We start from the raw sequence: 25,152 nt of genomic DNA on the forward strand, positions 1-25,152 counted from the left end.
GGCGTGGCATCAACTGGCTCCGGAAAGTTAAACAGATTTGTAAATTACTTCTATTAAAAAATCTTAATCCTTCCAATAGTTATTAGCTTCTGAAGTATTCTGTCTAACTGCTCAATGATGATGTCACGTCCCGGGAGCTGTGCATGATGGGAGAATATCCCCATAGGAACTGCACAGCTCCCGGGACGTGAGTCATCAGAGAGCAGTGAGACAGAAAACAACAACTCAACTTCAGAAGCTAATAACTATTGGAAGGATTAAGATTTTTTAATAGAAGTAATTTACAAATCTGTTTAACTTTCCGGAGCCAGTTGATATATAAAAAAAAGTTTTGGCCTGGAATACCCCTTCAAGGCTTCATTCACATCAGTGAAAAGTACAAGTTTTTTCACTGCTCAAATGAGTGACACCCAACAGAAATCGGTTGCACTCCATTCAAAGTCAACGGGACCTGGTGGTGTCTGTTGTGCTCCAACGCGTTGAAGGTCTTTATAGCTAAAGAACAAACAAACAGCAGCACCTTCATAGAATGGAACTGAGCATAATGCTGATGTAAACTTAGCCTTAAATGTCCCAGGAAAACTTGTATCCCAAGATTTGCCCAAGACTGACAAGATCAGGAGTTGGAATGCCAAAAGTCCCATACAAATCTATGATTGCGTCAGTGTCAAGGTAAATCTTGGGCTCTGAGATTGCCGGGGACATTTGAACATGTTCCTGTCAAGTTTCATCGTGACAGTGCCCATTTAAGGATTCCAATTTTTTCCTTAATTTTTTCCTTACCTTACTAATTTAACAATTTAACCAATTAAATTTAGAAACTGTTTATTTACCTAAACATTCCTGGACATCAACACATAGAAAACCCCAGGGTATTTTGTGACAGAGCATCACCAAATTATTTCTCATAGAATATGTTGAGCTTAGAGATAATTTAACCCCTTAAGGACCCAGCCATTTTACACCTTAGAACCCGGCCATTTTTTGCACATCTGACCACTGTCACTTTAAACATTAATAACTCTGGAATGCTTTTAGTTATCATTCTGATTCCGAGATTGTTTTTTCGTGACATATTCTACTTTAACATAGTGGTAACATTTTGTGGTAACTTGCATCCTTTCTTGGTGAAAAATCCCAAAATTTGATGAAAAATTTGAAAATTTAGCATTTTTCTAACTTTGAAGCTTTCTGCTTGTAAGGAAATGGATATTCCAAATATTTATTTTATTTTATTAACATGTACAATATGTCTATTTTATGTTTGCATCATAAAATTGACGAGTTTTTACTTTTGGAAGACACCAGAGGGCTTCAAAGTTCAGCAGCAATTTTCCAATTTTTCACAAAATTTTCAAACTCACTATTTTTCAGGGACCTGTTCAGGTTTGAAGTGGATATGAAGAGTCTTCATCTTAGAAATACCCCACAAATGACCCCATTATAAAAACTGCACCCCCCAAAGTATTCAAAATGACATTCAGTCAGCGTTTTAACCCTTTAGGTGTTTCACAGGAATAGCAGCAAAGTGAAGGAGAAAATTCACAATCTTCATTTTTTACACTCGTATTTTCTTGTAGACCCAATTTTTTTATTTTTACAAGGGGTAAAAGGAGAAAATGTATACTTGTATTTGTAGCCCAATTTCTCTCGAGTAAGCACGTACCTCATTTGTCTATGTAAAGTGTTCGGCGGGCGCAGTAGAGGGCTCAGAAGTGAAGGAGCGACAAGGGGATTTTGGAGAGTACGTTTTTCAGAAATGGTTTTTGGGGGGCATGTTGCATTTAGGAAGCCCTTATGGTGCCAGAACAGCAAAAAAAAAAACACATGGCATACCATTTTGGAAACTAGACCCCTTGAGGAACGTAACAAGGAATTAAGTGAGCCTTAATACCCCACAGGTGTTTCACGACTTTTGCATATGTAAAAAAAAATTAAAAAATTTCACTAAAATGTGTGTTTCCCCCCAAATTTCACATTTTTGCAAGGGTTAATAGCAGAAAATACTCCCAAAATTTGTAACCCCATCTCTTCTGAGTATGAAGGTACCCCATAAGTTGACCTGAAGTGCACTACGGGCGAACTACAATGCTCAGAAGAGAAGGAGTTATATTTGGCTTTTTGAGAGCAAATTTTGCTCGGGGGCATGTCGCATTTAGGAAGCCCCTATGGTGCCAGGACAGAAAAATAACCCCCACATGGCATACCATTTTGGAAACAAGACCCCTTGAGGAACGTAACAAGGGGTACAGTGAGCATTTACCCCCCACTGGTGTCTGTCAGATCTTTGGAACAGTGGGCTGTACAAAATTTTTTATTTGCACAGCCCATTGTTCCAAAGATTTGTCAGACACCAGTGGGGTGTAAATTCTCACTGCACCCCTCATTACATTCCGTGAGGGGTGTAGTTTCCGAAATGGGGTCACATGTGGGGTTTTGTTTTTTTTGCGTTTGTCAGAACCGCTGTAACAATCAGCCACCCCTGTGCAAATCACTTAAAATGTGCATGGTGCACTCTCCCTTCTGGGCCTTGTTGTGCGCCCCCAGAGCACTTTACGCCCACATATGGGGTATCTCCATAGTCGGGAAAAACTGCATTACAAATTGTGGGGGGCTTTTTTCCCTTTTACCTCTTGTCAAAATGAAAAGTATAGGGCAACACCAGCATGTTAGTGTAAAAAAATTTCCCGATTTGTGGCCCCCCTCGGCGTTTGCCCTGGATGCCTGCTGAAGCATTTCAGCAGGCATCCGCTTCCGATCTCTGCCCGGGGCGCGGCAGAGACCGGAGAAACACCAGGACTAGTATGTCCTGGGTCCTTAAAGCCCAGGGTGCCAGGACGTTCTAGTACGTCCTGGGTCCTTAAGGGGTTAAAGGAGTATTCCCAAATAAATCCCCCTTAATTTTGCTGGCTCAAATTATAGGGGAGAAGCTCCTATTGGTGCTCATCATAATACCATTCACCAGCAAATAATTACAAGCAAAGATCTGCCAGCTTCTCCCATCATCCTTTTATTTTCAGGTCTCTTTTTCTAAAATTGCCCTTGCCCCTTTATGAGTAGAATTTTCATTCTTCAAATAAATATGAAATGTCAGTATTTATTAATTTATTACTTACTTTATTTATTTTAAAAACTGGGATTTATAAATAATACATTGAGATATGCTTAATGCGGTTTCTAATTTCTCTTTGTTGGGGACTCTTGGAATGAATCCCACGTACTTTTGGGTTCACCTTTATATCCCCCTCTAACATTTATATTAATCCATTTATTTAGTCTGATGCTCAGTTAAATCCCCAACCTAAACCTGACCTTTCTCTGATTTACTTCATTTAGTTTTTTCTCGTTTTTGATATTTGTTGAATGTCCAAAAAATATAATTTTTAAAGAAATAGGCAGAATAACTTATTTGTATGGGTTTTCCTCACTTCCTGGTGATCTCAGTTCTGTGGCCCCATTTTAAAAGGGTTATCCACCATAAGGTGATTTTAGTAGTACGTACCTGCCAGAACTGGGTATTTCCTGTTAAATTTCGTTCTCTAAACTACATATCCCATAGTTCCATAGTTTGTAAGTGTGAGGTCACTTTCCTCCCTCCCACACATCAGCCACCTCACCCATTGAAACGTAGCTGTGATACCTTCAAAGCAATAAACCAGTATTTTCTATTCAGGGTGCCTACAGCTGTTGCAAAACAATCTCTCTCCCCCCCCAGCGGTCGGGGGGGGGGGGGGGGGATGGGTAAGCCTGCTGCTCTTGAGTGGCATGCCTCCTGGAGACTTGTGGCAGTGAATAAAGGATGGTTGATTTCATTCTAAATACTATGTATAGTCCCTGGCCATATCTTATATAAAGGATAGCCTTATGCCTGTCCCTATCTTATATGAAGGATATTTATGCCTATCCCTATCTTATATGAAGGATAGCCATATTCCTATCCCTATCTTATATGAAGGATATTTATGCCTATCTTATATGAAGGATAGCCTTATGCCTATCCCTATCTTATATAAAGGATGGCCTGATGCCTATTCCTATCTCATATGAAGGATAGCCTTATGCCAATCCCATGCATGCTTAAACTTCTCTGAACTCTCTCCAATATATTATATCCTTCTGGAGATATGGCCTCCAGTACTGCGCACAATGCTCCAAGTGAAGTCATACCAGCGTTCTTCACAGCGGCATGAACACTTTCCTCTCTACTGCTAATACCCCTCCCTATACACACATGAACACTTCCCTCTCTACTGCTAATACCTATCCCTTTAAACCCATGAGCACTTCCCTCTCTCTTCCCTACTGCTAATACCTCTCCCTACATACTTATGAGCACATCCATGCCTACTGCTAATATCTCTCCCTATATACCCATGAGCACTTCCCTCTCTCCTGCAAATACTGCTCCCTATACACCCATGAGCACTTCCCTCTTTCTACTGCTAATACCTTTCCCCATACACCCATAAGCACATCCCTCTTTCTACTGCTAATACCTCTCCCTATGCACCCAAGTCCACCTGGTCTGGCAAATGTACTGATGTATGCAGTACTGCATGCATAGTTATTTACTACTATACATTAACCTGGCCAGGTGTAAGAGAGCATCTTCCCTGAAAAATGAAGTGAGCATTATTGCATACAGTACTACCTGTATCATCGTTCACTACTGTTCTGGTCATTCACTGGGCTGGGTTTGAGAGCACCTGGCCTGGCGAATGTAGTAAGCAGTGATTCATACAGTACTCATTCATACAGTACTACCTGCATCACTTTGATGCTTCAGGGTGTACAGAAGCTGGGAATCGTGTGCTGCAGATCTTGTATGTTTAAAGTACATTTTCAAGTGTTTATAAAACATTTCCTGTAGCTTAATAGGCAAAACTGAGCAGACCATGTACATAAATAACAGAATAATAGATATCCTTAAAATATTCATCTGTCTGCCAAAATGTCCTTCTAGCTCTAGTCTCCATGACTCAAAAAACATACTGCAAACAAGTCAACTGCACATAAGTGTACATAACAGTTTCTATACAATAGTAGCTATAAAATCCACTACAACTGTGAAATTACCAAGAACTCATTGCCTGGTTCTTCCAAGAGTCAAGCCGTTCCATGCACGGAGTAAGCAATTTCTCTCCAAGACGAAAGCCAAAACGAATACTCTGCTCGGCCCCTCTGATATATTTGGCATCTTCGTAACAAAATTAAAATTTCACCAAACAAGAGCCGGTACCGAGGCCCGCAGTGAACAAATGGCAGCTCCAAACTGCTAACTCCTTTTGCTTATTCTTTGCTGCGCAGTCCCCATCCGTCTCTCCACAGATTATATTTTCAGCTGAGTTTAATGAAGATCATTTATTAAAGAAATGCTCAGGCCCTGCTCCGGCCTCAGACAGATGCACTTACTAATATGAATCATTTCTTTAAATTGGATTATTTTGATGGAGGATCAGGCTCCTGCATTCTGCAGAACGGGGAGCCACGGCGACTCGCACAAAATCGTGACAGGGAGGCAGTTTGCGCTCATTAAAAAACAATCTCGTGCTCAGAGCAGGATATAGAGATATGGCATAGTTATCATTTGCAGTCAGCGACACTACTCGGGCCCCGCTCCGTGCAGTAACTGCTGCGATCCCAGGGAAGGAATAATGAGCACGCAAAGCTCATTTCACTTTTGTTTACTTAGACCCATTGTAAAATTTACCGGAACACGTCCATGGGTGTCGGCAAAATACATTAGAGACATCTTCTTGCCGCTGCTCCATCAATGGAATGATAACATTGAGACTTAATGAACAGTGGGGAGTAGCTGCCTGCCAGCATTTTACATTTCACAATATGTGCATTCCTGCAAGAGAAGTGACAACTTAAAGGCAAACTCTGCTCCAAATTGACTAACTTGACTAACGCATAATATTTGCATTGGTGGCAGGGGACCTAGCAGCTGGATATTAGAGGAGGGGTTAGAGTTCAATCAACAGTAGTGGACTAGAAACTTTCTTTGTCGAACGTGAAGTGACTAAATAAATTGGCTATTACGGGAACCACTGGCGCCATTCAAAATTTTGCTATGCAACCCCTCCCCCCAAAAAAAATAAGTTGGTCTGTCTTAGTATATCTTTTTGTATAAGGTTAATGACTATTTATTGCATTTTTTGTTGTTGCTTCATATGTATACTGTAAATGTTTTGTATGTATCAGTTGTCCATTAAGAGGGTGTTGGTGAAGCTGGGGCTGGAGTGGACATATCCATTAGGAGGATGTTGGTGGGCTGGAGGCTGGAGCAGACTTGTCCATTATGAGGGTGTTGGTGGGCTGGGGCTGGAGCAGACTTGTTCATAATGAGGTTGTTGGTGGGATGGGGCTGGAGGCTGGAGCAGGTTTGTCCATTATGAGGATGTTGGAGAGGCTGGGGCTGGAGGCTGAAGCAGGCTTGTTCATTATGAGGGTGTTGGTGAGCTGGGGCTGAAGCAGACTTGTCCATAATGAGGGTGTTGGTCAGCTGGGGCTTGAGGCCGGAGCAGGCTCGTCCATTATGAGTAGAGATGAGCAAATTTTTTTTAAATTCGATTCAGCCGTTTCGACGAATTCTCCCCCAAAATTAGTTTCGGTCCGAATTTATTCACGGCGAATCACTATTGAAAACAGCTATTTCTGGCCTACAGAGAGCCTCAATAGCACACTTTGCCTTGTCCTAACACGCATATGGAGTGTGCTGTGTTAGTGAAATAATACTGTTATTCAGTATGACATGCAGATTACAGGCATCGCTGTTAGAATCACTGCCGCAGAGCATCTGGATATGGCAGCAGGGAGACCATTAAAATTGAAGAGCATAAAAAGATTTTTTATGTAATTTTTATTTAATTAATTAATTTGAATTTATTTACATTTTTTAAGTACCCATTCTGGTGAGCATTGAGCTGGCAGTCCGCCGCAAGGCCAGCTACCTCCTGTCCCAGCCCCTGCCTCTCAGCGCACCCCCATACTGAGTGTTCACTTGAAAAGGGAGGGACTGCAGTACCAGCAACTTGGACATGAGCACATTCAGCTTCTGTGCTGTTGGATAAGTGGGCACATAAAGCTAGAAGTGGCTGCAGTGAAAAAGCTCGTACTTGTATCTTAAAATCGTGCTGGCAGTCCTCCGCCAGGCGATATACCACCTGTTCCAGCCCCTGCTTCTCAGCGCCTCCCTGACTATGAAAGTGCGAATGTTTCATTTAATCAGTTATGGTTCATTGCTATCACTTCAACCTGTTTCATTGGATTTGTGTGGTAATTCCACAGGTAATATATGACGTCAAAGACCATAGGGCCTCAGTCTTGAAAAGATTACATAGAGTTTTTTAAATTTAAATTTAAGATGTATATTAGATTCCCAAGTTTAATGTCCCAGCATTTACTGTAAACTAATACTGAATGACCACAAAACCTAATCTAACAAGGAGTGAAATGGCAGCACAATGACAGAGCCTAGAGGTGGCAGCAGCCCCACGAGACCATAGGGCCTCACAATAGTAAAAAATTTAAGATATTTTGTAAAATTTAAATTGAAGATTTTAGATACTTGAACATTTTTAAAGTTTAAAGGGGTTATCTAGGAAAAAAAAATTTTCATACATAAACTGGCTCCAGAAAGTTAAACAGATTTGTAAATTACTTCTATTAAAAAATCTTAATCCTTTTAGTACTTATGAGCTGCAGTTGAGTTGTTCTTTACTGTCTAAGTGTTCTCTGATGACACCTGTCTCGGGAATTGTCCAGAGTAGAAGCAAATCCCCATAGAAAACCTCTTCTACACTGTGCAGTTCCTGAGACAAACAGATATCAGCAGAGAGCACTGTTGCCAGACAGAAGGAGACCATATGGTGGCACAATGACACAGCCTGGAGGTGGCAGCAGCATGAGGAGACCATAATCTGGCAGAATGACATAGCCTGGAAGTAGCGGCAGCAAGAGGAGACCATATGGTGGCAGAACAACCCAGCCTGGAGGTGGCAACGGCATGACAAGACCACAGGGCCTCACAATTGAAAGGATTAAATATATTTTTGAAAATGTTAATTGAAGATTTAAAATAGATTATGATTAAGTTTCATTTAATGTGCCAGCAGCATATGGAGACCACATGGCCACAGTATGTATGGGTCCTCTGTCTCGTTTTCCTCATCACCCTGTAGCTCTGCAGCCTGCTCCTCCTCTCCTTTCAGATGACTATAAAAACCACCCATTTTGCAAAACCTTGCCTGTGCTCCACTGTCCCCCTCCCCCTCCAGTTCAGCCCCCACCGGGCTCATGTGGCCTCGAGATGTAGGCGCCACGTCTCCAGTGCCCTGACCAGCCATCGTTTCCAACACGTGTTGAAGGATATGAAGCAGTGGAATGACGTAGTTCATCCTATAATCCTGGCGACTAATAATGTGGCTTCCTCAAAGGGCCTTAGCAAATGCCAGATGTCATGTATGAGCTGCTTCAGGGGAGTCCCCCTATCCGTTTGGACCATCAAGAAATCGGTGATGGCTTTTCTCTGTTCATATAATTGGTCCAACATATGGAGGGTGAAATTCCAAAGTGTGGAAACGTCGCAAATCAGACTATGTTGGGGGATGCTGGTCTGATGCTGTAGCTCAAGGAGGGTGTGCGTTGCAGTGTAAGAGTGTCTGAAGTGCATGCAAAGTTTTCTTCCCATTGTTAGGATGTCTTGCAGATGGGGGGAACACTTCAGGAATCGCTTGACAACCAGATTGAATACGTGTGACATGCAGGGCGCATGGCTCAGGCTTCCTTGTAGCAGCGCAGAGAAGATGTTTTTCCCCTTGTCGGTCATCATGGTTCCCATTTTCAGTTTTCGTAGAGTAAGCCGTGATTCAATTTCTTGATGAATGACTTTTAGCAGTTCCTCCCCTGTGTGACTCCGTTCGCCAAGGCAAACCATGTGAAGAACAGCATCACACCTCCATGCCCTGCACACATGGTATGCTGGAGGGGCATTTTTATGTAAATTATTAATTAAAATGTATTAAAATTTATTTATTAAAATGAATTCAAATTATTATTTTTTTTCACGTAATGTGCCAGCAGCATGTGCAGACCACATGGAGGCAGAATGACACAGCCTGGAGGTGGTAGGAGCACAAGGAGACCATATAGTGGCAGAATGACCAAGCCTGGAGGTGGCAGCAGCATGAGGAGACCATAGTGCCTCACAATTCCTAAGATTAAAAGATACATTTTCACATTTAAATTGAAGATTTATGGTAGCTAGTGCTACCATAAAATTTTTTAGGTAATGTCCCAGCAGCACGATGAGACCATAGGGCCTCACAATTCCTAAAATTAAAAGATACATTTTCAAATTTTAATTGAAGATTCATAGTAGCTAGTGTTACCATAATTTTTTTAGGTAATGTCCCAGCAGCATGATGAGACCATAGGGCCTCACAATTCCTAAGATTAAAAGATACATTTTCAAATTTTAATTGAAGATTCATAGTAGCTAGTGTTACCATAATTTTTTTTAGGTAATGTCCCAGCAGCATGAGACCATAGTGGCTCACAATTCCTAATATTAAAAGATACATTTTCAAATTTAAATTGAAGATTCATGATAGCTAGTGCTACCATAAAATTTTTTAGGTAATGTCCCAGCAGCATGAGGAGACCACATGGCAGAAAAATGACACAGCCTGGAGGTGGCACCAGCATAAGGAGACCAAAATGTGGCAGAATGGCCAAGCCTGGAGGTGGCAGAATAGAACCATGTGGTGACAGAATATATTTTTTTAAATTGCATGTGGCCATGTAAACATCCTCTGCATACCTGATGAAAAACTGCCACACCGCAGAGTAGCTTTTCCACCCAACAGTCCGCACTGACAGACTGCTACTGCAGCCGACTCCAGAGACCCCTGTTCCACTACCTCCCAGGCAGGTAGGCTGCCGCGAAGCAGGTGGTCTACCATGGGCACGTTTGACTCCCACTGCTTCCACCATGCTGACTCCCAACCATGCTACCCCCTTCCTTGCTCAACTGCTGCCTCACGGGCAACCTGCCACCCTCTTTTCCTCATGATGAAGCCCCTTCTGCACCTGGCTCCCAAGTGCGTTCGGCTTCATCATTGAGTTGTGTCAGCACGTCACTGATGTCCTCCTCAGGTTCCTCAACAATGTGTGCCACAGGAGCCTGAACGCTCCAAACACCACCTACCACGCCACTCTCCTCATCACTAGTGATGAGCGGCATTGCCCATATTCGAATTTGCCATATTTCGCGAATATATAGACGAATATTCGTCCTATATTCGCAAATTTTGCGTATTCGTTATATTCGTCATATGTGAATATTCGCATATTCGTGTATTTGAGGAAGAAAACAGTGAGGGGGTGGGCAACTTTACTATTGGTTGCTAGGGATGTTGTTGATAACCTCTGACATGTGTATTTGCATCATTCTAATTGGTCCACAAGTGAAAAGAAGGAATATGCAAATATTCACATTTGCAAATATGTGCATATGCGAATATGCGCATATGCGAATATTCACATATTTGAATATTCACATATGCGGGGAAAAAAGTGAATATTCACAATTTTGAATATATAGCCAATATATTCGCAAATTCGCATATATGCAATATTCGCAATAAAAATTTGAAATGCAAATATTTGCGCCCAACACTACTCATCACTACTTGCCCTCCTAGCGAAGGAAGCGGGGGATGTCTCCTCCACTTCTTGGCTGGGCTGCTGACTTAAAAGTGGAGCTGAACCCACAGCATAGGACAGAGGCAATAGGAAGAGAGGGACTGCTCGTGGGCCATGCCAACTGAGGGTTGTGTTTGGGGGTGTCAGATGTCACTTGTGATGAAGTGGATGACCGAGTTAACCAGTCAATGACAGCAGATGGGTTGCTGGTCGAGACATGACCGCTAGCTGATACCAGGAGCTCAGGCCTCTCGCTGTGACTCCTGCTGCCACTCGACCCTAGTCTGTTGTGACCTTTGCCTGCACCTGATGAATTAAGACCTCTGCCACTCCTCTGTGCACGTCATGGCACTTCTCTGCCTGACATACTTAGTGCGTATATGAGGGGAGTACAATACGCTTCACCACGTTTACAACAGTATTTGTCTAGAACAGCAGCAGGTGTGTACTTTTGGCTGGCCTTTCACAGTAACTAGGCCCTTAAGACTTTAGCAGGAACAAAATGGTACAACACTTAGAGGGTAAGTATATTGTATGCACTTATGAGGTGAGTTCAATGCACTCCAGTATGCTTTAAACAGTATTTGTCCACAACAACAACCAGTGTATACTTTTGCCTGGCCTTTCACAGTATCTAGGCTCTTAAGACTTTAACAGGAACAACATAGTACAATACTTAGATGTACAAATGTATATACACTTATGAGGGGAGGACAATGCGCTCCAGTACGCTTAAAACAGTATTTGTCTACAACACCAGCAGGTGTGTACTTTTGGCTGGCCTTTCACAGTATCTAGGCACTTAAGACTTTAACAGGAACAAAATAGTACACTACTTAGAAGTATGTATGTGGTATGCACTTAAGAGGGGAGGACAATGTGCTCCAGTACGCTTAAAAAAATATTTGTGTACAACGCCAGCAGTACACACCAGTGCTGCAGCACATGGTCGCTGTGTACTACACCCAAAATTGCTCTCTCAATCTCACTCCCTTCCCTATCATTGCTTCTAGGCAGGATTTGGGCTTGAGCTGAATCGCTGCTGTTTTATGCAGCACACTGCTCTCTGTCCCTCTCTGTGCAACAGAATGCTGACTTGATGAGGAGGTGAATCGCTGCTGGAAAAATGCTTTGCTGGCCAACACACTGCGCTGACTGTCCATATCTATCTCTCTGCAATGAAAGGCAGAAGTTACTAGCCGCAATATGGCTGCAGATTATATAGGGCTGTAACATCACAGGGGTGACTTGCTGCTGATAGGCTGCATGCTGCATGTGATTCAGGGTCATCCCGCCTACCCTCGTTACCGCCTTCCCAGGATTCCTTGCCCCATGCCCTCACATGTCTTTCCAACATTTTAGATATCCTGTAGCCTGGACAGCACTAAATGGAGTTTAATTAAGCGATTTGCACGATCGGGTGATATTCCCATTCGTTGCAAATTTAATTTTTCATGAAATTCGTTATGAATTTGGATTCGTCAGATTCGATTCGCTCATCCCTAATTTTGAGGGTGTTGTTGGGCTGGAGCAGACTTGTCCATAATGAGGGTGTTGGTCGGCTGGGGCTGGAGCAGGCTTGTTCATTATGAAGGTGTTGGTGGGCTGGAGGCTGGAGCAGGCTTGTCAATTATGAGGGTGTTGGTGGGCTGGAGCTGGCTTATTCATTATGAGAGTGTTGGTGGGCTGGGGCTGGAGCTGGCTTGTCCATTATGAGGGTTTTGTGGGGCTGGGGGTTGTAGGCTGGAGCAGGCTTGTCCATTATGAGGGTAATGGTGGGCTGGGGCTGGTGCCGACTTGTCTAATATGAGGGTGTTGGTGGGCTGGAGGCTGGAGCAGGCTTGTTCATTATGAGGGTGTTGCTGGGCTGTGGCTAAAGGGGCTTGTCTATCATGAGGGTGTTACGCTTGGTCTGGCATCAAACTCGTGCCTAGGGGGTCCCTATCACCTTTGGGGCCTATAAAGCCTCTACACCAACCACCCCATAATGGTCATTTGGTGATTTTACCATTAAAATCTCTACTATATGAGTAAACCCAAAGTACACCTCCAGAAACAAAAAATATCAGGGCACTACCTGCTGTATCCCACCAACCATTGCTAGAATGAAAGCATTTGTCAGAACTTTTTCCAGCTCCTTTCACCTTCCAATGCCTTCATTTGGAGTGGAAACATTGGAAATAAGACACATATTCTAAACTTACTTTGACTTAAAGAAGAACACTAAGAAGAGCCCTATTAATCTGAGTTATCTGGGATGAGAAGAACTTTTGTGACTTTGTCCCTATGACAACACTTCCTATCCACGTGTTCTAGACATTACGTCTTGTGCAAAAAACTGGATTTTGATTGGTTACAGTGAGATCCATAGTCCACTGAATAATACTGAGTCGGGAGCAAGAGGTCTTGTCACGGAGAAAACATCAGACTAGATCTTTTCACGACTATAACTTCATTTATTGATAATCTTGTAGATAATTTTATCATTACAATATATAAATTTGCCCCATTGATAATTTTTTTTTTTTTTTATAGGAATTCACGTAGAGTTTTCCTTTAAGGCTTTGTTATTTCTGCCGAAACATAAAGAATGAACACATAAACATATTTAAATGAAGTAATAAACTGTTCTGTGCTTTTACTGTAGGCAAAATGTAATTTATTGAAAGAAAAGATCCCAGTATAACACAATGCATGACAGAACAAAAATAATTTTGATGTGAAATGTATTTATCTTATGAAAAAAATGGATCGTCCCAATTTCAAGGACTATTAAGTTTTTTTTTGTACATGATTTGGCTCTGAATTCTCTATTCTTTATTCTAATGTACATAGTCTTCACACTGCTCTGTGTGCTTTGTCATCTCACTATGGGCAGAAGACTCCGCACATTTATATCACAGAATCAACAGGAGCAGACAGCATTTGAGATTTCTGGAGGTTAGAACAACCAGAGCCTGCGCTCCAGCTGGGATTTTTATTCTCTCAAATAAAGTTCTAATAGTAAATCTCTTAGTTTCTGTTTTCTTATGATGAAATATAGTTCCACGGTTAAACATTAATACAAGAACGCACAAAAAAAAGTTCTATTCACATTACCAGGAGATCAGCTGTAGAGATTTTTCTCCCACAGCTTCTCCACAATACTGGCTTTAAATCTATCTATCTATCTATCTATCTATCTATCTATATATATATATATATATATATATATATAAAACTCAATGTGTGTGTGTTTGTTTGTATGTATGTGTGTATGTGTGTGTATGTATGTATGTATGTTCCACAAAAACATCAAAACGGCTAAAGATATTAACATGAAACTTGGCACACATGTTACTTATATGTCAACAACAAACATAGGATAGGTAATTTAACCCTTACTCACCCCCATTTGCCAGGGGCGGGGTTTTTGTTTAAAGTCCCATACAAGTCTATGGGAAATATATGTTACTGCATAACTTCCAAACGGCTGGAGATATTTCGATAATGCTTGGTCACATGTTACTTATATGTCAACTTGAAATATAGTTAATTTAACCCTTAACCACCCCCATTTGTGAGTGTCGGGGTATTTTTTTAAAGTCCCATGAAAATCAATGGGAAATGTATGTTCTCACATAACTTCTGTACGGCTGGAAATATTTCAATACCTGGTACACATATTACGGGTGGGTATAGGAGGCCGAGTTAGGAGGTCAGGATTGAGGACGGGATTTGAGAATGGGATGGGAGGTCGGGATATGAGGACGGGATAGGAGGACGTGATAGGAGGACGGGATAGGAGGTCAGGATAGGAGGTCAGGAGAGGAGGTCGAGATAGGAGGACAGGATAGGAGGATGGGAATGGAGGTCAGGATAGGAGGTCAGGATAGGAGGTCGAGATAGGAGGACGGGATAGGAGGTCGGGATAGGAGGTCGGGATAGGAGGTCAAGATAGGGGGTCGAGATAGGGGGTCGAGATAGGAGGTCGGGATATGAGGTCGGGATATGAGGACAGGATAGGAGGTCGAGATAGGAGGACGGGATAGGAAGTCGGGATAGGAGGTCGGGATAGGAGGTCAAGATAGGAGGACGGGATAGGAGGACGGGATAGGAGGTCGGGATAGGAGGTCGGGATAGGAGGTCGGGATAGGAGGACGGGATAGGAGGTCGAGATAGGAGGTCGGAATAGGAGGTCGAGTTAGGAGGACGGGATAAGAGGAGGGGATAGGAGGTGGAGATAGGAGGACGGGATAGGAGGTCGGGATATGAGGTCAGGATAGGAGGTCGGGATAGGAGGTCGAGATAGGAGGATGGGATAGGAGGTTGGAATAGGAGGGTGGGATAGGAGGTCGAGTTAGGAGGTCAGGATATGAGGGGGAGATAGGAGGTGGAGATAGGCGGACGGGATAGGAGGACAGGATAGGAGGTCGGGATAGGAGGACAGGATAGGAGGTTGAGATAGGAGGTCGGGGTAGGGGGACGGGATATGGAGTTGTGATATGATAACAATATATGGGGATTGGATATGAAGTCAAAAGCTTCCTCCTCTGTTGATTTTCCTCCCCAACAAGGATGAGGAAGGAAAAACCGGGCAATGCCGGGTACTCAGCTAGTATCATCTAAAAAGCACAGGATAGGTAGCTCAGTTGTTAGTATGGAGTATACAGGGGTGCAGGCAAGAAATGAGGTCCCAGTCACAGACCACTTCTATCGATGCAATATTTGACGAATAGCAGCACACCCAAACGGTATATAGTGCAAAAAACAGAGCTTTATTTGTCCATGTCAGTGCAACGTTTCGATGGTATCACACCATCTTTATCAAGCATGATAAAGATGGTGTGATACCATTGAAACGTTGCACTGACATGGGCAAATAATGCTCTGATTTTTGCACTATATACCGTTTGGGTATGCTGCTATTCGTCAAGTATTGTATCTATCTATCTCATATCTATCTATATGTCTATCTATCTCTCATATCTATCTATCATCTCATATCTATCTATCTATCTATCATCTCAGATCTATCTATCTATCTCATATCTTTCATCTCATATCTATCTATCTATCTATCTACCTCATATCTATCTATCTATCTATCTATCTATCTATCTATCTCATATCTATCTATCTACCTAATATATATCTATCTCATATCTATCTATCTATCTATCTACCTCATATCTATCTATCTATCTATCTATCTATCTATCTATCTATCTCATATCTATCTATCTACCTAATATATATCTATCTCATATCTATCTATCTATCTAATATCTATCTATCATCTCATATATATCTATTTATCTCATATCTATCTATCTATCTATCTACCTAATATCTATCTATTTACTTAACATCTATCTATCTATCTATATAAAAATAATGGCACAGCACTCCAAATCCAGAATAAAGTGCAACGTTTCAGCTTCTCAATGAAGCCTTTATCAAGCGTCATCATTGGAGTGCTGCGCCATTGTTTTTTGATTATCTACTGGGAACTTGATCTGATTGTTGAGCGCTGGCACCATATGCATTGGATTGGCAAGTGCTGCCATTTTTTCTTTGGCTATTATCTATCTATCTACCTAATATATATTTATCTAATTAACATCTATCTATCTATGTAGAGCTGGCACCTACCTAGGGCGCACCTGCCTAACCCACCTAGTGAGGCTCATTTCATGGCAATCACTAGCTATGGGAATCTAGTGTACTTATCCTGGATCCCTGGGCCAATGTGAGCAAAGCTTTCAATTTAGGACGCGTTTGCAGGTAAAACAGAATGAAGAGATATCTACCACTATAGGGTCACTGCATGGCTGCATGGTGGTGTTTTTGGTCGGTGCATAGTGAATTCTCTTAAGTAACAGACAACTGTGAAAGTTGTATTGTTTTTGCCAAATAGCATCCACAGTTAAAGACATCCTTGTGTAATAAGAAATATGTATCTACCATTACATAAATACAACCCATGTCCAAAACTCCACGATACACCCTGTGGAGAAGTGTCTCTGTATCAGGCCCTGGAAGGCTTGTGACTGTTTCTCTGTATGCCTACAATATAATATGGGGAATAGCTTCTAGGGCTTGTCCAATATACTGTAAATGCATACTGCTCCATGGTTATGGAGCCATAACAACTCCATGCACCACCACATAGGCAAAACCATGTGTGCGGACGAAAAACCTAAAACAGATATCTCCACATAGAGTCCGGCTGTAGTATCATATTTTTTGATTGGGTGACTAAAATAATAGATGGTGGAGGTGCAGTAGACATTGCATATCTAGATTTTAGTACGGCTTTTGACAATGTTCCACATAGAAGACTTATCAATAAACTACAGTCATTGAGCTTGGCCCCCCAAGTTGTTGAATATATATGGCAGTGACTGAGAGACAGACAACAGAGGGTTGTAGTCAACAGAGAATATTCAGGGCAAGGTCTTGTTATCAGTGGGGACCTCAGGGATCTGTACTGGGACCCATTTAATTTAATATCTTTATTAGAGATATTGCAGAAGGTTCTGATGGTTCGGTACTGGCCTTTTTGCTGATGACACAAAGATATGTAACAGAGTTGATGTTCCTGGAGGGATACGCCAAATGGAAAAAGTTTTGGGTAAACTAGGGGAATGGTCAGAACTAGCAGAATGCTTGGGTGTATAGGGAGAGGTATTAGCAGTAGAGAGGAAAGTGTTCATGCCGCTGTACAGAGCACTGGTGAGACCTCATTTAGAGTAGTTAACACAGTACTAGGGGACTGTATCTCCAGGAGGATATAGATACTTTAGAGATAGTTCAGAGACGATACTAAACTAGTACATGGATGGCAGGATAAAACTTACAAGGAAAGTTTAAAGGAGCTTATCATGTATAGAAGAATGACGAGACACATGGGATATGATAGAAACATTTATATACATAGAGGGAATCAACACAATAAAGGAGAAGAGCATATACCGTATATAAAAGAAGAAAAACTACCACAAGAAGACATAGTTTTATATTAGAGGGGAAAGTTTTCTGCAGTAATATCAGGAAGTATTACAGAAGTGTTAGCTGCAAATACAGTAAAGGAGTTTAAGCAATCATGAGATAGGCATAAGGCTATCCTTCATATAAGATAGTGATAGTCTATGTTTCTAGTTACTCTCAGAGATGTCTATGCTAAATACTGAGTAGAAATTAGAGGAATATTTATGTGTTCAAATATGATTTTTTTTATTTTAAATTTTTTTACTAATATACACTTCCCCCCCCCCCCCCCCATTTATCCCTTATATCTATCAATGTCTAAAAAATGTTGGTGCTTTGGAAGTGCACCAAAGTTCAGCCAAATGTATGGAAAATGCGCTAAAGTTTTTATCTTCCCTATAGAAAGTAAAAAAAACTACTGCCTGAAAATTATCAATTATTTATGAGTAAAATGTAATGATGTTAGGATTTGAATAATAGTAAAATTTAAGAAGTTGAGTATATCATTTGCATTTTCCCATACGCTCCCTGCACTATGAATGGGTTAAGAAACTAAGTGAAGATAATGCCATAGAAGGAGAACTTGTGTTCATCACTTAGGCTCAAATTAGCGGCCCAGATTCACTCATCCATCTTCCCCAAACTGCACACAATGCTGACTTGAACTCAAACACAGTTATATTTAAAGAATCTATCATGTCAGCTGTGATTTAGATGGTGGATTTCTTAATTGTCTTCCTTTATTTCTCCATATGTCTTTTTCAAGGCGTTAGCTTTTCCCCGTGCTGTCTTAAAGCAGCAATGTGAATTTCCTCAGACCGCGGGCCCATCAGTCTTTAACGTTATTTAAAGTGTCATTTAAAGGAAGAGAAATGCACTGTCACCAAAACAGCCTCCTAGCATTTTGTTTTCTAAAAGAAAAAGCTTAGCACGCAAATCTGTAAGTTAATGACAGCCTCCTTCTATCCCAACCAGCCAGAAGGATGACGCGCAACCCACAACGAAGAGTCTTTATGAGTGAAAGGATGCCCTCTACTAAAATTCATTCTGATCAATTTTTGACCATCAAAAAGTCAAATTTTCAGTTTATATTTCCGTTAATTGGTGTCACACAATACCTTTTACACCACCATTCCAGATGACCAACCAAGAGAATCCACCACCAAAGCAAACAAAAAGAGCAGACTATCCCAAATATTGACTTGGAAAAGACACACTGGCCAAAATGTCACCAATGTTTTTGTGGTTGAGCTTTTGTGATGTACTAAAGATGGAGTATATTTAGGATATTTCTGGTACCTCTAATCCTTATAAATACGCCACTTGTGAATCCTATTTTTGCTACAGAAAAAACAAGCAGATACTATACAATGGTTATACCAGTCGAATCTGCTGCACCAGAAGCCACAATAGATAATAGGACAAGCCAGACAACAACATAGGGCAAAACTAGGCAGTACCCCTGTAGAAGTAAATGTGTAAAAACAGGAGGAGAGACAAATTTCGGTTCTACCGGTTTGCTGAACTCTGGCAAAAAGTTCTTGATCTGACTAAACCAGTTATGTCCGAATCTGTATTTCACCAATAGCCCACAAATGTATGTATAACACTTTCTAAGAGCCTTAAAAGTCCTGTATAACACTGATGGTTACTTAGGATGTATCTATAAACTTCTGTGATAAAAAGTTCATTTCAATGTTATGGTAACATTTATGCATATGACTAAATGGATGGTACCCGACAATAACTAACAGGTTAAATAATAACACACTGCAAGCAGATATTTTATGATTTTTAAAAGGATCCCTTTTTGGAGGCAGGTGTTTGCCTGTCTTTATATGCAAACAGAGTTATCGAAAGAAGCAATGACACAAAAGTGAAACATAATCCCCTATGCAACTTTTTATGTGTTATATGTGTTATCCTACTCCTATCTGTGTTGTTCACTGCTCACTGTCCCTCACAGATATCTTCACCTAACATGGCTGCTGAAGCTGTGTGCATAGGCTTTTAAAGTGGCTCTGACATCACCCCAATACTTCCTCTTGTTTGGTTGGGAGAGCTGTTTGAAAGGCATTATGAGATTTTCTAAGATCATGTGATCCTTTCTCATTCTCCTTTCTGCCATGTGACTGGTGTTATTTTAGCTGGTTCTCCCAAACCAAATTGCCTGAAGTTCGAGTTATTGCTAAACTGAACTTTTAGCAAAATTCTGAACGAACTACAGTTCGGTGATCGTGTTTAGGGGTTATGCATTGGTCTAGGTAGGATACAATTGTAGCACACATATAACATAATCTGAAGCAGCTTTTCCTTACTAACCTATGGCTAAACCGAGTAATGCCATACACATTGGATAAAAGTAAGTTAGGGATTAAACAACTCTTTAAACATCACTACGCCGACACGACCATACACATTTAAATCCATATTGGGCATCACAGTTGTTCAAAATATCCGAACATGATCAATGCCATTGGGTGATGGACGAACAATCATATATTTTACATAAGATTATTTGTGTTGTGGTTGACTGCATCATACACAGTCAAGGTCTAAAATTGATTATATGAAAATGTTAAACACTGCCAACTTTTTTCCAGATGATGGAGGTCTACCATCAGACATCTATGGGCAGTAATACACATGACATAGCTGTTTGCTCAATGCTTGTTTGATGGACAGCTATATCTCCTTATCCCCCATACACATGAGCTCAGCCAAGGTAAAGGGAAAGCTATTATTGATCGGTAGTTGGTAGTTGAAATTCAACATACTTGTGCCTTTTCAAGCCCGACTTCATCTTTTAGGGGAGAGTCAGGAGGCCCATGAACAAAGTAGATAGTCAGCCAGTCTGCCCAAAAAAGATGTTTCAGCTAATACATTTCTATTGTTTTTTAGTATAAAGACGGCTAAGGGTGACCCAATATCTGTGTATAAATAGATCAGGGGACGGTAGAGAGATTTCTATGATCTATTTGAACCAAGTACTATATCTATAACAAGCGGACATTCTCTATGTCTCGAGGAAAGAACGTTTCTACACCAGCACAGACGGGTTTTTTACTTTAAGAGCAGTGAGACTATGGAACTTTCTTCCAAAGGAAGAGTGAACTTTTTAAAAGAGATCAGGAGGGGCCTGGATACTTTTCTGGACAGAATGTTGATCCAGGGATTTATTCTGATGTCATATTTGGAGTTGGGAAGGAATTATGCCCCTGGTATGAGGCAATTGGCATCAGCCTTATAAGGGTTTTTTTTATTTTATTTTTGCCTTCTTCTGGATCGCAATAAGGATATAGGTTGAACTTAATGGACTCTGATCTTTTTTCAACCTTATGAATCTAATGTGTATGGATACCTTTGCATAGACATGGGCCCCAGAGGTAGATCAAGGATGCTCTCTCTCTCTTGGGTCTGGGCCTATGAATTGTCTAATTTCAGTATATCATGTTGTAGGTGTAGGCCCAAGAGACAGAGCACCTGTGGCATCCCCTAAATCTTACACATATATATTTTTTTTTTTTTAAATGTCATAAATTTTTTATATTTTTTTGGCCAATGCCTCCTCTGCCACACACAAGGACACCAATATTCTTAAAGTTACTAGGTAGTTAGGAGTCTTGTTAAGCGACTTGCAATAAAGCCAACCTTTACATGGGCACCAGAGGTAGATGAAGGATGCTGTCTCTCTTAAGTCTCGCGCTATGAATTGTCCAGTTCCAGTGTCTCATGTTGTTAGTGTAGGTCCAAGAGAGAGAGAGAGAGAGAGCACCCTTGGCACCCTCTAAATCCCATACATATATTACATTTTTTTTTTGGCCAATGGCTCCTCTGCCACATAAGAAGACAATAATATTTTAAAAGTTACTTGGTAGGTGGAAGTCCTGTTAGACAGTTTGCAATGGAGTCAACCTTTACATGAGCACCAGAGGTAGACAAAGGGCCTATGAACTCTCCATTTCCAGTGTCTTATGCTGTAGGTGTAGGCCTAAGAGTCATAGCACCCTTGGCACCCCCTAAATCTCACACTCAGATGTTTAAATTTGTTATTTATTTATTGAATTGATTTTTTGGGGGCCAATTGCCCCTCTGCCACACAAGAAGACACCAATATTATAATAGTTACTTGGTGAGTGGAAGTCCTGTAGGTCACATTGCAGTGGAGACAAACCTTAGACTAAAACCTATGCCAAGAAATAACAGCAGACACAATGTCAGATAGGACTGCTGCTTGATCTTAGATCTATTACATTGTCTATTGGCTGTCCATGGCAACTATGGTTGAACTATACTCCAGCGCACAGTTGGTTAACCCAATAAAAAGTTATATTCATACTTTTTCACTCTGTTCTTCGTAACCTACCTGTGCTAGTCCTTGTTTCCCGCGGCTCCTGAAATGTCTCAGTAAGGGCGGTTGGCATCTTTCGGCCTCTTCAGTTGCACTTTAAGCCTCTTCATGCCAATTTGAAAGCCATTCATAGCCTGTATGGCAGCCTGGGCACTGGCAGGATTGTCAAAACTCACAAAACCTGTCAAAACATGAAGCAATGTGGGGGCTTAACAAGCCGAAGGCTACCGGGGACAATACACATAGAGCGATGCCATTAAAATGTGATCATGGGGAGGAATATAGATAGATGAAAGATGAATAAAGTACAAAACATTGCATATCCTAAAAAGCAGCACCCTTGATTAAGATAACTTTAGCAACAAAGTCCAAGATTCTCACCCTATGTAATGGCTTCCAGTAATTTACAATAAGCAAGATTCAAGAAAAACATGTTAAAAGTTATAAAGGATGAGCTACTGAACAATAGGCAATGCTTTCTTTAAAGATTATAGCATAGCATTAGTCTTCTGTTTTATTTTTTCTATTTTTTGACATTATTCAGTTACTTTCAACCTCAATCAATTGAAATGACTATGAAACAGATTCAACATATCACTATCTTCTGGAGAACGCCTTTTAAGGATGATGCAAATCTTCAACTCAAGAGGGTATCATAGAGATGGAATGAAATACTGTAGAAAGTTATATATTGTAGATAATGTACCAAATAGGCTAATGTCATCAGTGGACTTTCATGGCTAAAATCTAGCTTTGAGCTTAAAGGGGTATTCCAGGCCAAAACTTTTTTATATATATCAACTGGCTCCGGAAAGTTAAACAGATTTGTAAATTACTTCTATTAAAAAATCTAAATCCTTCCAATAGTTATTAGCTTCTGAAGTTGAGTTGTTGTTTTTTGTCTAACTGCTCAATGATGATGTCACGTCCCGGGAGCTTTGCAGTTCCTATGGGGATATTCTCCCATCATGCACAGCTCCCGGGACGTGACATCATCATTGAGCAGTTAGATAGAAAACTTCAGAAGCTAATAACTATTAGAAGGATTAAGATTTTTTAATAGAAGTAATTTACAAATATGTTTAACTTTCCAGAGCCAGTTGATATATAAAAATTTTTTTTGCCTGGAATACCCCTTTAACTCTACTAAGTATGGTTTATGGGAAACGTATCTCCTTCAGGTATTAAAGGGTCTGTCTCATCGGAGAAAACAACTTTTAAATTGAGGGCGGCAGCAGCAGCAGCACATGGCACCCATTCAGATAAATGGTCATCCAGATAATACAGGGACAACTACAGTTGAAGAAGCTCATAAACTTTGGTTCTCTGCTACCATTCATAGATGGGATCCTAAGCATTCTTATGCCCTAAACGTATTGAATAGAACTCCAGTTTCCAACCTCAAGATGGATGAAGTCTAAGATGAAATAGTTAAAAAATGGGCTATTCAATTATCTAAAATACCATTATCACTATGAACAATTCTTTAAAATATGATGGACAGAACTAACTAAATGAACAATAATCCAGGGAATGACAAGGGCCTAACATTCATAATGGTCTGTTACTAGGGGAGAGATCAACCTCCTTCATCTGCTACATCACCAACTAATGGTATTTAGCATTCCCTGGGCCATATATGTTTAGGGTAGTGTAGAAGCTCTTAGGAGGACTTTTTGTTTGTGGCTCTCTCTTGGTTCTGCAGTAGGTATAGGATGAAGGAGGAGACTATGGGTAACAGAAAACTAAAGGGGTCATAATGGCTAACTTCGGTTGTGGTAGCCCTACAGCCTAGGAATCTTTGATTATAAAAACAAGAAAGGTAACTCAATATATAAAAAAATAAGTGGGTCTCCTCAGTATCTGGGGTAGTCTGTTACGAGAGGAGATTGCAGAGTAAATTTTACATTAGCTTTGGAATTAAACGGGAATTCTGGGGACCTCACTTATCCCCTGTCCACAGGATAGGGCATGAGTGTCTGATTGCGTGGTCCAACCACTGGGACCACCCTTGATTTCCTGTACAAGGTGCAGCTACTTACCAGTCCATGGAGCACTCCTGCAACCACCTTCCTAGACATAATGGGCAATTGGTGTAATGGCCAATCATCTGTGATTGGCTGAGCGGGCCGTCATACAAGCACGACTCCGCAGGTGGAGGCAGGAGCACTCCAGGGACTGGTAAGTAGCCATTTCCCGTACTTGAGATCAGTGGTTAGGGGATCAAGTAGGTTCCCCAGAATACCCCATTAATATATTTTGAAATATCGGAAGAGCGACTTATCCGAAATTTAACTTTATATAATTTTGCACAATAAAATGTTAACTTTCCACATGAAGCAGTTCTTGGCTTTCTAACCTGCACCAGATTGTTCAGCCAAGGGTTTCTGCCTGAATTCTCCTTGAACGTGATGAACAAAAGAGACACCTGCACACTCGCTCCAATGTTTCACTAAAGTCATTGATTCCTCTTATTCATTACCCTGAGAAACAACTAAATTTCTCAGTATTCACATTGCCAGTACACCTGTTTACTCCTATTTTTGGATTTGAAATACTTGGAAATGTGCAGAAGAGGTCTTTACCATATGGTGGTGGTGATGTCTTGAGATAAAAATTGGTTTAGTAAATAATAATCCTAATAATAATGTACTGTACTTTCAAATTGTGATCTACTAGTTTAAAGAGCTGACTTCTTCCTGTCCTTTTTAATATTTACTCATTACTTAATATTTACTGTAATATTTGTTTGCATGGGATCTTCAAGGGTTTATAAATAACCAAACCCCAAGGCCGTAGCCTGGGGTGCAAAACACCTCAATTTTCTCCCCCCTAAAACATAACTTTTAATAGTATATATCTAAAAAGTAACAATTCCAGAAAGTGATAATTAAAAATGCAATGTCACATGGGAGAATAATAGTTATTGGGGCAACATGGCTCCAGTGTACAGGGCTCTGCAGAAGCCCAAACTTCCCAATTGTGACACTAATTAAAACACAAAATTGCCACCTCTACATGTTTCGCCGTCACACGGCGTTCTCAAGAGGCAATATGTGGCAACATCACTCCAAAATGGCAGCAGGGGGTATTTATAGACCATTCCCCCATCATCATCA

General features: G+C 40.9%; 1 protein-coding gene across 17 annotated transcripts in view; it reads right to left on the reverse strand.

Moving 5' to 3' along the window:
• Positions 1-25,152, reverse strand: part of CELF4 (CUGBP Elav-like family member 4) — a 1,140,249-nt gene that overhangs the window by 18,600 nt on the left and 1,096,497 nt on the right. For 15 of the 17 annotated variants that reach the window (XR_008848282.1, XM_056542835.1, XM_056542877.1 and 12 more), the window contains exon 12: positions 22,049-22,214. The exons of the other annotated variants lie outside the window; for them this stretch is intronic. Coding sequence is in view for 14 of the 15 variants with exons in the window: in XM_056542835.1 (XP_056398810.1) it covers positions 22,087-22,214 (128 nt within the window). In the remaining variant the exon portion in view is untranslated. The remainder of the gene's footprint in view (positions 1-22,048; positions 22,215-25,152) is intronic. 17 annotated transcript variants of the gene reach the window in all.

Source organism: Hyla sarda, chromosome 1 (assembly GCF_029499605.1).
Source record: "Hyla sarda isolate aHylSar1 chromosome 1, aHylSar1.hap1, whole genome shotgun sequence".
Taxonomy (NCBI): Eukaryota; Metazoa; Chordata; class Amphibia; order Anura; family Hylidae; genus Hyla; species Hyla sarda.